This window comes from Cupressus sempervirens, chromosome 4 (genome assembly GCF_028749045.1).
Source record: "Cupressus sempervirens isolate cs-2001-9-10 chromosome 4, ASM2874904v1, whole genome shotgun sequence".
Lineage (NCBI taxonomy): Eukaryota > Viridiplantae > Streptophyta > Pinopsida > Cupressales > Cupressaceae > Cupressus > Cupressus sempervirens.
Genome location: NC_143121.1, coordinates 899,238,524 through 899,254,899, shown reverse-complemented (window position 1 = coordinate 899,254,899; position 16,376 = coordinate 899,238,524). Strand labels below are relative to the sequence as shown.

The 16,376-nt window shown below is 36.6% G+C and overlaps 1 protein-coding gene across 3 annotated transcripts in view; it reads right to left on the bottom strand.

The window, feature by feature from the left end:
- Nucleotides 1-9,187, bottom strand: part of LOC149564291 (uncharacterized) — a 68,283-nt gene extending 59,096 nt beyond the window's left edge. Inside the window, exon 1 of one of the 3 annotated variants that reach the window (XM_089827351.1) lies at nt 8,767-9,187. In XM_089827351.1, the coding sequence (XP_089683477.1) occupies nt 8,767-9,028 (262 nt within the window). In that variant the 5' untranslated portion in view covers nt 9,029-9,187. The remainder of the gene's footprint in view (nt 1-8,766) is intronic. The other 2 variants (XM_089827350.1, XM_089827349.1) reach the window with 2 other exon arrangements.
- Between the last annotated feature and the right edge of the window lie 7,189 nt (nt 9,188-16,376).

Below are 16,376 nucleotides of genomic sequence, written 5' to 3'. Positions count from 1 at the left end.
TACTTGCCCTTTTTCTCTTTTGCCTTCTGTTTCAGCCCATTTACTGATTTTTTGCTCTACCATGTTGCCAAATAACTTTCTGAAGAGTGGATTGATTACGATGGTTCAGTAATTAGAAGGGTTGTTTATATCTCCGCTTTTGTGGAGTGGGATCACCACGCTTGTCCAATTTATAAGTAAGCCTTCTCTATTGACACTATTGAAAATCTTAGTGATGTGTGGTGCCAGGGTTTCAGCACCCCATTTTAAGTGTTCAGCTTGTAGTCCATTAATATCTTGCGCTTTACCAGCAACTAACCTCCTTATGCCTTGAATAATTCACCTGTAGTCTCAGTTACCATGATTCTATGTTCTCCTAAATCACACTCGTAGAGTAGAGGGTCTTGGCATATTCCAACCATTTGGTTCCTATGATGTTGTTCTCTATCTGTGTTTTTCTTTGCTAAAGCTCTTTCCAAAACTTTATGAGGCTACTTTGACCAAGATTAATCAACTCGATTCTTCTCATGTTCACATACTCCTCTTTCTTCTTTTTAATCAACTGATCATATTCCTTTCTACTTTCTCTGTTCATGTTCTTTTTCCAACTCCTTTTTGTCATTTTGCACTCCTCATCAAACCACTGATTGGCCGTAAAAGTGTTCTTGGCTTCTTTTGTGGCCTTAGATCTTTTACACTCCTCCAGGGCTTTAATGATAGTAAGAACAAGATTATCCTTGTCCATGGAATGTTGTTTATCAAACTTGAGATGCTTTCCCTGAACTCTAGACAGCCGCAAAAGAGTCTCAGAAAATATTTTGGTTTTCTTGTGTCATTAAAACTATGCTGATCAGAATCATCTTCCTCTTCTTTAAAGGTTTTGAGACAATATGTTGATCTTTAAAGTGGGTGGCTACCCTTATCAAGATGGGGTTATGGTCAGACTTTAGCTCCATGGGGCAATCCTCTATCTCAAAGTTAATTATCTTTGCAACATAGTCTTGCGAGCATATGACATAATCTACAACAGTTTGCCCATTGTGCCTTTTGCATGTGATTCCACCCGATTTAGACCACTTTTACATACCATTGCATATGACCATGTTATATAGGCAGCATAAGCCTAGTAATTCAGCCCCAAAGTGATTAACCTTTCCTGTGCTTTCCTACGATGATCTTTCTCATTTTTGTGTCCCTTCTTCTTCTAGCCAAACTGGGTCTCTGCTTTCTTTGTAACTCTCCTTAAGATTGAGAGTTTGGTTCTTTGTTGTTCTGGCGTTGAAATCACCTATTATTATTATTTCCCCTAGAGAGCTAAAGGCTGCTATGTCTTTTTTGAGTGCAGGGAATGGGTTTTCTCGATTCAATCTATGTTTTTTATACATTTTTGAGCCTTTTGGGGCGAAGTAGCAGACAACCACCATTATAGAAATCTGATTCTCTTTTATTTTTATCCATATATACTACTTGTTTAAATCTTCTTTCTCCAAGTTTATAAATGTACTCCAAGTTTCTTTAATTAGAACGGTGATGCCTCTATGCCCCTTACCATTTTGTATCTTCTCATTCCGCAGTGATACCTTCTTATACCCCTCAAAACCTGGAACCCTACATCCATCATGTTCATGGGTCTCGGTAAGCATAATGATGTCATTATCTTTAGCTATCGGCTCTAACCCAGGTCCTCTTCTCCAAGGATAACCTCTACAATTCCAGCTAACTATAGTTATATGTTCCTGGGTAGGCCTAAGTTCCTATTTACTATGTGTGATTTTGTCGCTAATTTGGGCTCTGCCATTTTGTAGCAATGCCCATTTGTCGTTTTCTCTTGCTGTTTTCACTTTTTCCCATTCCTTCCTTCTTTCTTCCTACTGAGTTAAGGTGAGGTCATCATCAAGATATATGTTTATGCCTCTAAGAAATTTCCTATTATATAAGATGTTGTTTTTGTGCCCTGTATTCCTCATTGTCACTCTAACATGTCTGTCCTTGCCTCCTCTTATCCATTTTCCGATTCTCTGTGCTTGTATGGTTGTTCCATGCTAGTCTAATTGGTCTTTAAAGAAGTCTTTAACTAGATCTGTTGTGTTTTCCTGTTCTCCATAGTCTCGTAGCCCTTTGATGACGATATTTGCTGCTTTCTCACTTCTTTCTTTTTCCTCTCTAAGCTGCCTTTGAACTTGTTTTTCAATGCTGTCATTAGAAGTGTTTGTTGGCCCCTTTACTAAGTTAGCCCATGCTCTAACTTCTTCGATTTGCTCTCTGAGTTGGTTCTCTTTTATTTCCATATTGGCCATGGCATCTTATATATTTTTCATTTGCGAGTTTTTATCTCTGTTACATCCCAATTTTTGATCTAGCTTGAAATATAGCCATTGAGGTTTACATAAAATCAGTTGGCAATTTAATTTGATATAATCTGGCGAAATGGTAAGTTAGTTGGTCATTATGATTTCAAGTGCAAATGACATGTTAGTTGATCGTTAATCGCGAATTCATGGAATTAGGATGAAAGGTTAACTGTTATGATTATTTATGATTATATAATTTATAATTTAATTACGGAGAAATTCCTTGCAGGGAGCATACCGGAGGGGTAGAAGCATTGTCAGAAAAGAATTAGGTAGGGCGTCACCATCACTAGGCAGACAAATAGAGGACCTAGCAACTTGGAACAAAATACATCTATGGAATCGCATAAGTTATTTTAATAAATAGTTTCATTAAAATAATTGAGTTATTTAATAAATAATTTAATTAAAATAATTAAATTATTTATAAAACGTATCTTAAAGGATTTTAAATTATCTTTTGTCGTAGTATTTTTAATAATTGTTTATAAATGTTCATTTAAATATAACCATGATTTGGCACCATTATCATTTAATAATTTAATAGTTGCACTTTATAATAATGTTCGGATTATAATAATTGTATTGTTATAATCTTCAAATTTTAATTTTCCAATTCTTTCCAACTTATTCTTTTCTTTTTAGTCAATTTAATATTTGGAATTTGAATGGTCATCTTGGTTTTCATAGGGGTTTTCTTGTAACTAATGGAAGCCGTAAGAACATTTTATATATTTATTTGGAACCTTTGTCATGTATCAACATTCAATCATATATCTGGCCTTCCTTTCATACACAATTTTATTCATCGAAATTTCTTTGCTCAGCCACGATGTCATCAACACCAGATTTGTTTTTATTTCCATTCATAACGACTTCATTCACCATAGGATTCAGAGCAGAGAGGCGAAATAGAGAGCCGGCTGTGAGTTTAAACATAACTTGGCACTATATTCTTCCTAGCCTTGGCGTCCTTTACTGTTCTCAATCGTGCAAGCCATATCATATTCGAAAAACCTTCAACTAGCTTACAAAACCCAGTGCAAAGGAAACAACAAGTATTTACAGAGCATTCGGCTGAGATTATAGTTGCGGATTGCAATACAGGAACCCGAGCCACATAATCACAGGTCTATGTCACGTAAGATAGCTTTAGAATTCCACAAAAACGTTTTCACTTCCTTTTCTTGTTTGATATTAATTATGCAAACATCCCTAAAGGTAGATGTTCAGGATTCCTCATACATCTTGGCAAATATTTTGTTTCTCTGTGTCATCGAACTGTGCACAGAGCCAATCGTATTTCATTTCCAGTTTGTCTTTATTTCTTGTTGAGATATAAGACTCGAAAGAAGTTGTCCATATTAATTCTTTCAATTCATTATAACCTGTAGAAGATCAGTCAATTACTTTAGCCTTATTTCCTATTCAAAATCGGTTAACTAGTTGATATCCGAATAGGTAACCTCCCTGAATTTGTTGTTAAAAGTTTATCTTCTTTGATAGCACTTATTATGCAATTGAAAATAATATTAAAACAGAGATGAGTTGATTGCCATAACAATGATTGTACTCAAGTCTGTTATCATCATACTATGCAATTTTCTGAATTTCATCTTAAAAATTTATCTTTCCTGTAAACATTTATCATGCAATTTAGATATAAGATTGATAACTAAGATGAGATAATTAACCAAAGCATCAAGGAATTCACCAGGCTAAAAGCCAGAATAGGGTGAAGAAGGTGCAGAGTATCTTAAGAAAGCTAAATTGAAGGCACCAAGGAATCACCGGCTCGATGGCCTGATTATGGTGATAAGGTGTAGATGAACCTGTAAAAATAAGAATGATATCAGAATCAAATAAATATTAAACAATGTATTAGCTCATGCATGAAGAATGTTGTCAAGAATATAATCACAGTATGTGAAATAATGATCGTATGTAATCTTCTTGAATAATTGTTAGAGTTGTTCGCTCTGAGAATTCCGAATACCTGGGACTCACCCGGCTGTGTAGCCGAGAAGGTGGGTGAAGAGGTGTGAGAAAAGAATCATCATTATTATGAACCAATATCAATTATGACATTTCAATATTTATCATTTATTATGAATTAATTAATAGCTCATGCATATCCCTGTTATGATGATCTCATGCTGCCAAGTCGCATGGCATATTATATAGCATGATGCCTAGTGGATGGTAAGATGTTCTCTGTCAATTCCGGGTAAGGAGTGCCTTTCTCGTCAGAGATCGTGTGGGGATATGTTGTGGTCCAAGGTTGGGAGGTTAAGCCCCTGACAATGTTTCACCTCACTCACAATGTTAGACATGAGTTAGACAGAGATAAGCTATGCATTCAATTGTTTATCAAAAACAAGTATTATCATTTTTATCTATGAGGAAGTAAGATTGAATTGAGTTAATTTCATTGTTATCATTATTTTACACCTGGATTGATTTATGAAATTGTTTTCATTTATATGAATATTGAATATAAGTATTTATCTAATCTTGAGAAACTGTCATAGTTAAGCAATTCGGATGAAATGGAATCTGATGCCCTAAATGATTGAGAGATGACTGGAAACCTAAATGATACAGTGGTATCCGAAGCCCTAATAGAATCCATGGTATTGGAAGCCCTAATTGAATCCATGGTATTGGAAGCCGTAAAATGAACTGATGGTAAATGATGCCCTAATTGATACAGTGGTATGTGATGCCCTAATTTAAAATAATAGAAGTATTTAATTTGAATTTAAGCTAGCGGCTTTTAGATGATTGTTGACATATGAAATTGTTATAGTGTATTTGTGGACTAACCCAGGTGGTTGCAGAAGCATCCTTAGTTGATTTTCAGTCTCAGTTTTTCCGAGGTATGTGTTTCAATTTCTAAAGTAATTTCATTTAATGGTATATCAAGTAATTAGTTATGAAATTTTGTTTAACTGATTTTAACGGTAAATCTTATTCACATGAACATGAATGATGTAACTGTCTTCCTATGAAACGAAGTTATAACTGTATTCTTTGAGTATGTTAGATGTTAATTTAGACCCGAGAAAACCGGATGCTACAATCTCCTTCCTTAGCCCCTCCTCCCACAATAATTGCTGCTGTCCTCTTTTCCCCTATTTCTTTCCTTAACAATATTAATTCATACTCTCCTTTTTCCATATTAAATTGCAATTTTTGAATTTGTTCTCTAAGTGGCTTGACATCCATTGCTAGTTTCCAGTTATCTTTGGTGACTCTTTTCATTGTGATACTTTATGTTTGGCTCCTCTCTTCAAGTGCTCACACCCTCTACTTCATAGCTACCAAGTCATTCGCAAAGATGTCTAGGTACCACATCATGGGTGTCCTCGTGGGGTTGTAATTATTTGACATCCCATCCTCCACTGTGTCCATTGTCTGAGAATTATTTGTCTTCCCTTTACCTTTGATATCAATAAACCGCTTAACTGTTTCAGAGATTTCAGATGGCCTCAAACTCTGTTCCCCCATCTTTGTATTGTCTGGGACGTGTGGTATCGGTTTCAGAAGTATAGCTACAAGCTTCCCTCTTTTTGCATATTTAATCTTTCATATCTTTCTCCATCTGATTATTCTTTTATACTGTTCAGCATTCATGTAAATGTAATTTCCTCCTGTAGGTGGTCCGCTGACTTGTAGAAAGCTCAAAATGTTTGTGGGTAGATTGCCATTTGTTCCTCCAAGACTGAAAGGACTCATGTGTCTGGTTGGGGGTCTTGGAAGAATGAGGAAGCTTCCTTGATTCCACTTGATGGTGCTATTTTGTATTAAACTATTCCCATGTGTCAGAACCGTGCCTTTGGTACCAAAGATGGCATTGTATTCAGCAGCCTCCCCCAAACTTGCTTGTTGTTCTGTTGTTACGAGTGCACTGACCATCTGATTCCCTGCCACACTGTTACTGTCAGATCCTGTGTTGTGTCCGATGATCCCATCTAGTTCTGACTGTGTCTCCCTTATCTTTGGTTGATCGATCGATGAGACTTGTGCAAGTATCTTCTTATTAGTCTAAAACCCTAAAGGTGCTTTTGTGATTCCCCCGTTTATTCCTTCCATGAGAACCATGTCGTTATCATTGATGTCTTATTAGAGATTCTTTATGGTTTTTGTGTTTTGTTTAGTTAGTGACACACATTAAGTGTAGAAGTTTTTTGCATGCTCACGTATGATATGAAATCGACAAAGCAATTTTGGGGAAAGCAATTACTGAGTGGGGCACTTGGACTTACCGGTTGATATCTCGATGCTAATAAAATAATAGGGTTTTGTTACCCATGATGCCCTAATGCTCTTGGTCGGCTTGCTTCATTCTAATGCAATGTTGTTGTCAGTGGATCCAAGTCTTGATCTTCCTCCTACAATATTGCTCGGGTATTGCTGTGTGGACCCAGTTTCCTGCTGCTTTCCAGTTTTCTGCAGCTTCCTACATTGCGTTGCGGAACCTAATGCACCTTCTTCATTCACCGTCCACAAGCAAAACTGACATCATTCCCTGTGCATCCTCTAATCATGTATATAGCAAATTAGTTGAACTAACACCCTTAGTTTAAGCTGAAAGTGCGGAAGAAAACTAAACAACTATTGGTGATGAACTGAAGTAAACAACAGTTAGAATTATCCAATGCTAACACCCCCCCTTAATTCTAACTAAGTCGAAAAGAAAATCCTAAGAACATGAAAGAGGAAAGGTCTTTTATAACAAGAAAATTGCAAACATCTGTCAAATGATAAATTCCATAGTATTGAATGAAGAACCTTTTTTGAAACCGAGATGATGATTAGGATCAGTCTACATGAGTCTCCCAATGACACTACTCCAACAATGAGAAGATGGCAAACAAAGGTAAAACATATGCCAATCAAATTGAAGAGACAATAGATAGTAATCTGCATAGCTCCCTCAAACAAAGAATAGATGGCAAACAGAGGCAAAGCATATATCATTCAAGGATGCAAATGACACGATTCTGTATGAGTGACCCTAAAACACTACTCAATCATGCAAGAATAAATCGCTGATTGAAAATTCAGCTGTCAAATGTCCATAAATCCGATCAACAATGGAAGCATTAGAAGCATTCACACAAAGAGGCATGGCCAATCCACAAAAACATTGCATCACCAAAGAGAAAAAGAAGGCAAGACACATGCAAATAGAGCATGACCTTGACCTTTCTCTGATGTAGAATCAGGCCCAACCATGCCATGACTTTTCGATGCAAACCTCTGCCCGTGGGCCTAAGCAAAATCTGTGGCCTCCATTCAAAATAACCATGTGACATAAGAAGAGAAAATGTTGAAAACTCTATTCTTTGAAGCTCTGATAAAAAAAATGTTTCTTCTTCCAGCTCTCTAAGCTTTGATACCATGTAAAGTTTTCTACAGCTGTAAGATCTAGCTAAAAATAAAGAAACAATACTTGCAGGAAAAATAAACGCAGAAAAACAGAACTGCTCACAATAAAATTCTACTGATTACACTGTGTTCTTTCTCGTTGATTGATAATGATTACAAAGTGCATAATTTATACACAATTCAACTATACCGAATAAGATTAGATCACTGGTGAAGATCCTTGCATTAAGCACAAAATATGGATGTAAATTATAGGAATTGGAGATATGCATCCTCTAATCATGCATACAGCAAAATTAGTTGAACTAACACACTTGGTTTAAGCTGAAAGTGCGGGAGAAAACTAAACAACAATCGGTGATGAACTGAAGTAAACAGCAGTTAGAATTAACCAATGCTAATACTAAGGAGCCTATCTTCTCGGCATTCTGCCATTTTGGTTCATCATATGTACAGCTTTTATTATCAATAGAAATATAACTGCTTATTAAAAAAAAGTGTAATATTATAAAATATATGTTAAATTGAAGTCGTTTATAGAAACATCTATTGTTCAAATAGGGAATGCATAATTTATTCTGAAAGAAAAGAAATTGTATTGAATTCAAAAGAAGTTTGTTTGTAGAGCACTAATTTGCAGCAATTTTCTAAGGTTGGCTGCGTAAGTTATTTATGTTGCTAGACCCATCAAGAAAGAGTTAAAGCGTTGATAGGTTCAACGAGGAGGCCTACAAGCGTCCAAACATAAACAACTTATGCAGTGCTTGAGATTCTTTGTAGTTCAGGAACAAATCTCTCAGTTTCTCACTTAGGAAAGCTAACCGCATATGTGAGTTTTTGACTGGCAGTTTTCAAATTACAATTTGTGGAAGCAACTGTGTATGTAGGTATTTCACTTGTTCATATCAAATTGCAAAGTTATTCTGGGATAAACTGCATAGTTATATTAGGCCCCGAACATTCGTATATCTCTCTCTCCCCACATATAAGCGAACGTTCAACAGAATATGGAGAGATGGAATGTGCAAAACGATGTGAGTACCTGAACAGAGTGTCCGGCATCTGCGCGAGCTGACACTTAAGTGGCTCACGAGTTTTGCAGAAGCAACCACATTGTGTAGAGGTATTAATGTTTCTGCGACTCTTCGCCTGTTCATGCTTAGGCTGCCATTTTCAAATGCACTTCTTGTTCCGCGAGGAGTTCTACCAGACTGTGATGTCGACGAAGACGTAGAATTCCTGAATGAATTAAATGCAGACCGCGCAGTCCTTGCAAATGAAGCTGATCCGTAACGAGCTGCCATTGATTTCACAGAAAAGATTGAATGGATTTAGAGGTGTGAGGTGCTAAAACAGCGGAAAATGATTTTGTAGGGTTTTAGTAGATACTCCAAAAATTTGTGTTATGGGACAAATACGCAGGGACGTTAATGTTGGCCCCATGAGTAAGATATCGGGAAATTTTTTATTTCTTAAAAGAGTATAGAGTGAAATTTGTAAATGTTGACTAGTTCAAGTAAGTTTTTCTTTTAATTAAGAAAATACTAGCAATCTTCTATTTCATCTCATTGATTAATCTGAATAAAAGTTACAAGTTAATTTGAGAGACAATGAGAGTAAAAGTTACAAGTTAATTTGAGAGACAATGAGAGGACGGAGTCATGTGGAAGTCCTTCAATTTTGACATTAAATATAATTAAAAGAAATTTTCAATATGAAATCTGAAAAATGTACTAAGTTATTTCTTTTACTTTTTGTTATCCTTTTTCTAATCTGATTTGAAACATCACAACCATAGCCGCCAAAAAAAATGTATGCTACTTGTGATATTGTTAATGAAAAGACAAGAAAAAACAAATAACTAATCATGTATACTTATAACCATTGTTACTAACATTTCAGAAAGTAAAGCAAGAAGACAAAATGTTATAATGTTATGAAGAATAATCAATAATATCTAGAAGTACTGATTGCAGAAATGGATAGCTCATTTTTTCTCAGTTCCAATGGTATATTATAGTGCATATTTTGGATAGAAATCGTGCCTCTAGAGTAAATTGAAAAATTCAGGCCTCGGGCCATGAACAAAGCAATAAAATTGAAAAAAAAAATTTAAAAATTACTTGGCTGAAATATATAACATCTTAAATTTATTCAAATCTATGAACTTCAAATTTTTGGGATTGAAAAACTTTGGATTTTATGGGTTTTAATTTCGAAGTTTTCCAAAATTTTGGGGTTTTTACCTCGTTTTGCATGCCGCCCTGTTTTCTCGAGTTATTGGCACATTGTTGGTCGTGGACGTGCATCATCCATTTGGATGTCAGTCAGACCATTGTTTCACTTTTATGTTTGCATTGGGATGCATGTCGCATCCATACTCCTGACTTTGTGTTTGGTTGAGTGATTTTATACCTGTTGTTATTGTATCTTTAGACCTTTGTTCTTGTTTCGTGGACAGTAGGATTCATTTAGAATCCATACTCCCAGATTGAGGCGGATTGAGTGAGTTCATGATGTTTGGTCTTGTTGCATCATTGGGATTTGTGTAGATTCCATACTCCCTGATTAAGGCCGATTGAGTGATTTCATGATGTATGGTTTTATTGTTCTTTGGAGATTCGTGAAGAATCCATCCTCATGAGTTATTTTTAGTTGAGTGATATTTTGCATTGTGTTCTCATCCAGTCCTTGTGTTATGATCTTCATGATGGTGGTGTGCCACACACGAGTACGTTTGGTGACTTGTGAGGCTCAAACTACCATGGTACTTTCAGAAGTTATGATCATTGGGGTTGGGTTGAGAATTTGCATGCCTACGGGCACTCATCATTGGATAAGCATGGGTAGGGTAGGGTAGCATATAGAGGGGGCTTCTATCTTGTAGCCTAGTGATCATTGTGCTCAAAGGGTTGGTGGAGGAAGTTTTAAGTAAGTGATAACTAAATAAAATTTGTGAATAGTAATAAAACTTAAGATAATTAAAATTGGATTGTGCGCCTTCCGTTGGGGAGAGCAGCTGCCAATACTAGCTTGGGCTTGTCGATGCCAAGCGACTCTCCATGATGTCAGCCCCTACTTAGTAGTCTTATGAGTGTCTGACCAGGACCTGTACCACTTGCATTGCCTTAGGTTCTTGGTTACAGTCATCATACTGTTTGGTGTGAGTGTTAGCCATGGATGTTGTGCTTTATGTGTGTTTGTGGTTGGATCATTATCTCCATCAGCACGACAGGTGTGGACCTATGGGTGCCACGTGGTTGGGAGGCGGATCTACCTATACCACTACTAGGGATCGATGTATAGAGACAATCTCTTGTCCTAGTGTGACCGTTGCTGGATGTTTTCACTTAATACTTCGAGTTTCAGAGTATGCTTTCTTTTTATTTATGCTTTCATTGGAATGCTTGGATATCATGTTTAAATGATGTTATTTACTATCACATTTCCTTACTATGATGATTAGCATGTGATAGGTGATGTTATCTACTTTGTAGGATTATCTTATGCTTTACTTCTAACATGTTAAATTTTCTTATGCTTATGTTGTAGCATGTTTTAGTAGTGACGTCCCTATTATGATAGTACCAATGATCTAATCGGTGGCTTGGGATGTTACACACGGGTAATGGCTAAGATCCACAATGGTCTTATGATGCTATTGACTATTGGGAGGAACCGCGTGCTTAGTTTGGTTGTTCAGATATTGCGATGTTATTGTTTGAAATCTGATTGAAAAGCTCATTGCTGAAGATCAAAGAGGGAGATTGTTGTAAAGAAGGAAGATTGTTGTTAAAAGAATGTTTCCAATCATTGTTTTGTCATTGATGTCAAACCTGCTATTTGTAGGAATGACATTTGCTTATAAGATCCAAGTACTATCACTTAGTTGATTGATGAAGAGGACTTGATCAACAAGATGTAACAAGAGCACCTCAAGAAAGGTTGAGTTATGATGTTGTAATGAAGTGCAAGGATTAGTTAAAACAATGGTTAACTGATCTATTGATAGCATACTCAAAGATACAGAGATTGGTCACACTTTGGAAGAAGTTGTAACAAGGTTGAATGCAAAGCTTAAACTAAGATCATTAGTGGGTGCCGAGCAAGTTAGTTGAAGCCGAAAAAATTTTCAGCTGGAGCCGAGTAACAGGAAATTCTAGTGTGTCTCGAGTGATCTTCAAGTGCCGAGTGAAGATTAGGTGTCTAACATCAGAAAATTCTTAGTTGGTGTCGAGTGATCTTCAGGTGCCGAGCATCAAGAAAAAACACAGTTGATGCTGAGTAACACAGTATGTGCCAAGCACTAGTATTTCAATAGTACCGAGCTGTTGCATTATTTCAAGTGACAAAGATTTGACAAATCTGAGCTGACAAAGTGGTTGTCTTGAATTTTGTGAATGAGTTGGAAGATAAGGATGATGAGCTGGTGGCACAGAATTCTATGTAAACCATTTTTAGGCAAATTCTAAAGGATTATTCAAGAAGTTTCTAGAGGAAACAAAATATGGGTTAGATGCAATGAATCCTCATACGAATTGAAATTAAAAGAATGGAAGAATCGAGCGGGAAAAGAACTCCAAGACTTCTATTTAAGAAGTCATAGACCAAGAAGCAAAGAGCTATTGATATTGTTGCTGCTGAAGAGCCAAATCTGCGAAGTAGTTGGAAGGGTGTCAAGGAGGAGACATTTAGAGAAGGAAGAGCACAAAGGCTCTGCTTCTACAAGTGGTCATGAAGAGATGATTACACTAGTACATTGAGCATGGAGACTCAAGGAGACTAAGCTTGAAAGGAGGGCAAGCTGTTAGAGTTACAGAGATTGAAGGCCAGGCAAGAGTATGAGCTGAGAAGTGATCTAAGATCTGCAAGATAAGTTGTATGTTGTAGTCAAGTCAATGATTTTCTAATACTCTCTAGCAATTGTATTAGATCTGGAAATCCTATGGACTTAGGTTGGTTTAATAGTCATTTGTAAATACTTTAACAGGGTGGCATTCCAAGTGAATGTTCTAAAGTCCTCTAACCAGGCCCACTTCTAATAGGGTGGTTATATCCTCTAACAAAGTCACATTTGACAGTGTGTTGTAAGCCTTTAATAGGGCAGGCCTTTCACAGGGCATCACTTCAGAAGAGTGAGAATTGAGTAGCATGTTACTGGTGGTTTTTTCCAAATTAGGTTTCCACGTAAATCACTATGTTATGTGTTGATTTATTATATATTATGCTTGCATGTTGATTTATAGTAACTTGCTGGTTAGAAAAGTTAAAGCTTGGATGAATGAATGGTTGAATGGGCTCACTATACTTAGTGAAAAGTTTGAATAGGACATCTGGACCTTGAATAACTAATTCACCCCCCCCCCCCCTAGTTATTCTAAAATATTTCTAATAGTTATTTCTATACACTGCGATGTTGCTTTTAGTACATTCTTTTACTGCTATGGTTTACATGGATAGATGCTCTTCTTTCTTGTTTCTTGGCATCTTGTTATTTATGCACTCGAGTGTTCGTTCCTTGATTTATGTGGACTCGATACTCCTCGGTGTGGAGTAATTCATTTTCTAGTTTTCTTCCTTTATTATTTTCTGGCTTGTTGTTCTAGATTCTTATGCGAACTTGTAGTTTCTCGCGCAAGAATGCAAGTCCTCGCATGGTGTGTTGGGTTTCTTCGCGGAGGTTTGCACTTCGTCGCGTGTAACCCAACACCAGTCTTTGTTGTTGGGCAAGGTACTTTCTCGCACCATTTGGTGCACTTTCTCGTGTGGGTGGCAGTTTCTCGCGGGGTGTGTTATACATCTTCGCACAAGAATATGGCACTCTGTTGGTCTCGCATGGAAAATAGGGGGTATCTAGCCTTGTCTAAGAAAAGTTCAAAATTTGGTTTTGGACACCCTTTTTGGTTTTACACCTTCCTAGTTCAACACAGATTTCCTAAAGGGTTTAAAATATATCATTGAAGTATAAGATATATTTTAATGTATGCGACGAGTCTTTTGAGATAGGTTTCAGACCTCTCTGAGATAAGATAAAGATTTTAGGAAATTTCAGGGCTTCAAAAATTCAGACTTAGCCAAATACAGGGCTTCAGGATTTCAGACTTAGCCAAATTTCAGGATTCTACATTTATCTTCTAGCATGGTGTTTAGTTGATGGGTGGTGGTTTCTTTGAGCCTTCATCCCATGCATGGTCGTTGTGGAGCTTTTTTTTAGTGTGTCAATTTGTTCTATGGCATTTGGAGATTCGTTGGTTGTCAAGATTGTTGGTGAAGTCTTTTGTTGCGATCTTTGTGATCCATGTATGATGTTGTCATGTGCATTCATACTTGTATTAAAAAAAAAAAAAATCTTGGCTTGTATTGAATCCTTATTCCAAGGATCTCTGAGTGGGGCAGTACATCTGATATCAAAGCCCATGTTCAAATATTGGGATCTCTACGTATATGTTGCCCATATGGTTGTTGCTATGTTGGTTGAGTGTGAGTGTCTTGGTGAGAGCTCATAATCTTTGTTGCTTCGATATCTACTTGGGATGGACTTGCTTGTCCACTAGATATGACTTGAGCACTATGAGAAGAAGTAAGTGAGTCTTTCCTTGTTTTGTTAGTGGAATCGATGTGCCTTGGTTGGTTTGATTGCGTGTGTGACCCTATTGGATGGAACCACTGATTAGTGTCCATGTATTGGCCTTGAGTGCCTCTTTTGCAGAGTTAGGTGCATTGTTTCATGCTTCCTTCTAATTGTAAGTAAAATAATAAATCTTAATTGTAATTCTATGTTTTGTCATGATAGTTATGAAACGGTTCCCTTCATTGAAAAATGAGTGTTTATTGTGAATCATTGTAATTAAACAGGTGTTGTATTAAGATCTCTTGGGTTAATGACTTAAGTCTCCAATCTGACTTGCTTCATAAGTTAATGGAAACTATATAAAATTAGTGGATATCTAATTGTTGCATTGCATGGAAAATAATTAAGGAAAATTATTGTAGTCTACATATGCATGAGGTTATTAATGGTATATTGCTTGATGTGTGTGAGTTTGATTGATGCCTTATTTTATTTGGCTAGAGGTATTTTTCTCATGTTGTTGGGCTAGCATTGGTTTTCAATTTTTCCCTCTCTTGGAATAGTCATCAAATTTTATCTATCGCTCTCTTTGTGACAGTTGTCACATTTGACTTATTGTTAAAATGTGCACTTTTTGATATTTACTATTGGAATTGACAATTCCCCCATTTGGGCTTTTTTATTATGTTTCATGATGACTATTCTAGATGTGTTTTACTGCTGCCCAATTGTGTGTTGTGACTCTATCACATTCATCTTGAACCTCTGGTAGTACATTCAAGGGAGAGAATCATAGAGAACATACTATTGTGCTTGTAGTAGATGTTAAGTTAATGTAATTGTATGGTTTAAAAGATGAGTAAACCTAATGTTATTCTTGAAATAAATTTGAAAAGATATGTATTTGTTTTATGGTAAGTGACTCTTGAACCCTTGCTATGAAAACCTTTCAGTTTCATTGTGCATTAGTGCTCATGTTATGTTTAAGTAATGAAATTAGGAAATATAAGTAATGATGGTTTTTAGTGTGTGAGCTACCTTTCTTTTCATGCCTTATGTCATTCTGGACATGTCTTCTCCTTTGTTGTTTTGGACATTTCATCTGTTGCTTGTCTTGGTAATCGAGACAATATGAGTTGCCTATGATGTTTTATCTTGAGTGGTGATTAAAACTCTAAGGTTTTAGGACTCTCTTAGCTTCATCATGTCGTAGGCCTTGTCGATATCTTTTCGACACTTTTTGAACAGAGTTAATCCTATGCTGATTTGAAATTTCATGCGAGAAATTGGTGATCATGCACTTCCTCACCTAGTTCATTGCACTTTCTCACCTGGTTGGGTGAGAATCTTCATGCGAGATTATGCTAGTGCAAAATTTCATGTGGGGAACAATGAGCAACTCGTTCACACTTCTAAAGGTGCAGTTTGATGTTCTGAGTACCCTATATCAAGTAGAGGCCAATTCAATCATGACACATCATGTTTATGGCCATTGAAGAAGTTTAACTTTCATGTTATTCTTAATGGAAGAGTTATCTAGTCTTCATAATCTACAAGGTATTTTTTGGGGTTCATACTTGGGTTTGTGCACTTCCTATAGCACCGACCCACCCTTACGAGGTGAAGTGTGGTTTGTGAGCGTTCCTTGCTCGAGGTTGATATTGCCTTGTTGTTTGGGAGTGACTCAATTCTTTGATGAGTCTAGATTCTCTTTTTGGATGTTGACTTTGGTGCATCTTTGTATTGTTTTCTCTCTGGAGAAAGTATGCTAGCATGGATATGCCACTAGCTTAGTTAGTTTTGGATGAGTATTGTGATGGTTGGTGGAATTGAGAGATTCCCTAATGCGTCTTGGGCTGATTTAGTGCAGAGGTTGAGAGAGAGACTCCCTCTTAGTCCTAATACTTTGTAGTTTCTTTCTTCCTAACCTTTTTTCTTCAAGAGGATTGTCTCAGTCGAGTTTTCTCATTGACCATTGACTAGAGGTTGGAGATTGTCATGTCCCCTTTTCAAATAATTAAAAAATAATAATCTTTGCTAAGACAGGCAGGCCCAAGAAAGTGAAGTTTCAGAAAAAGGGA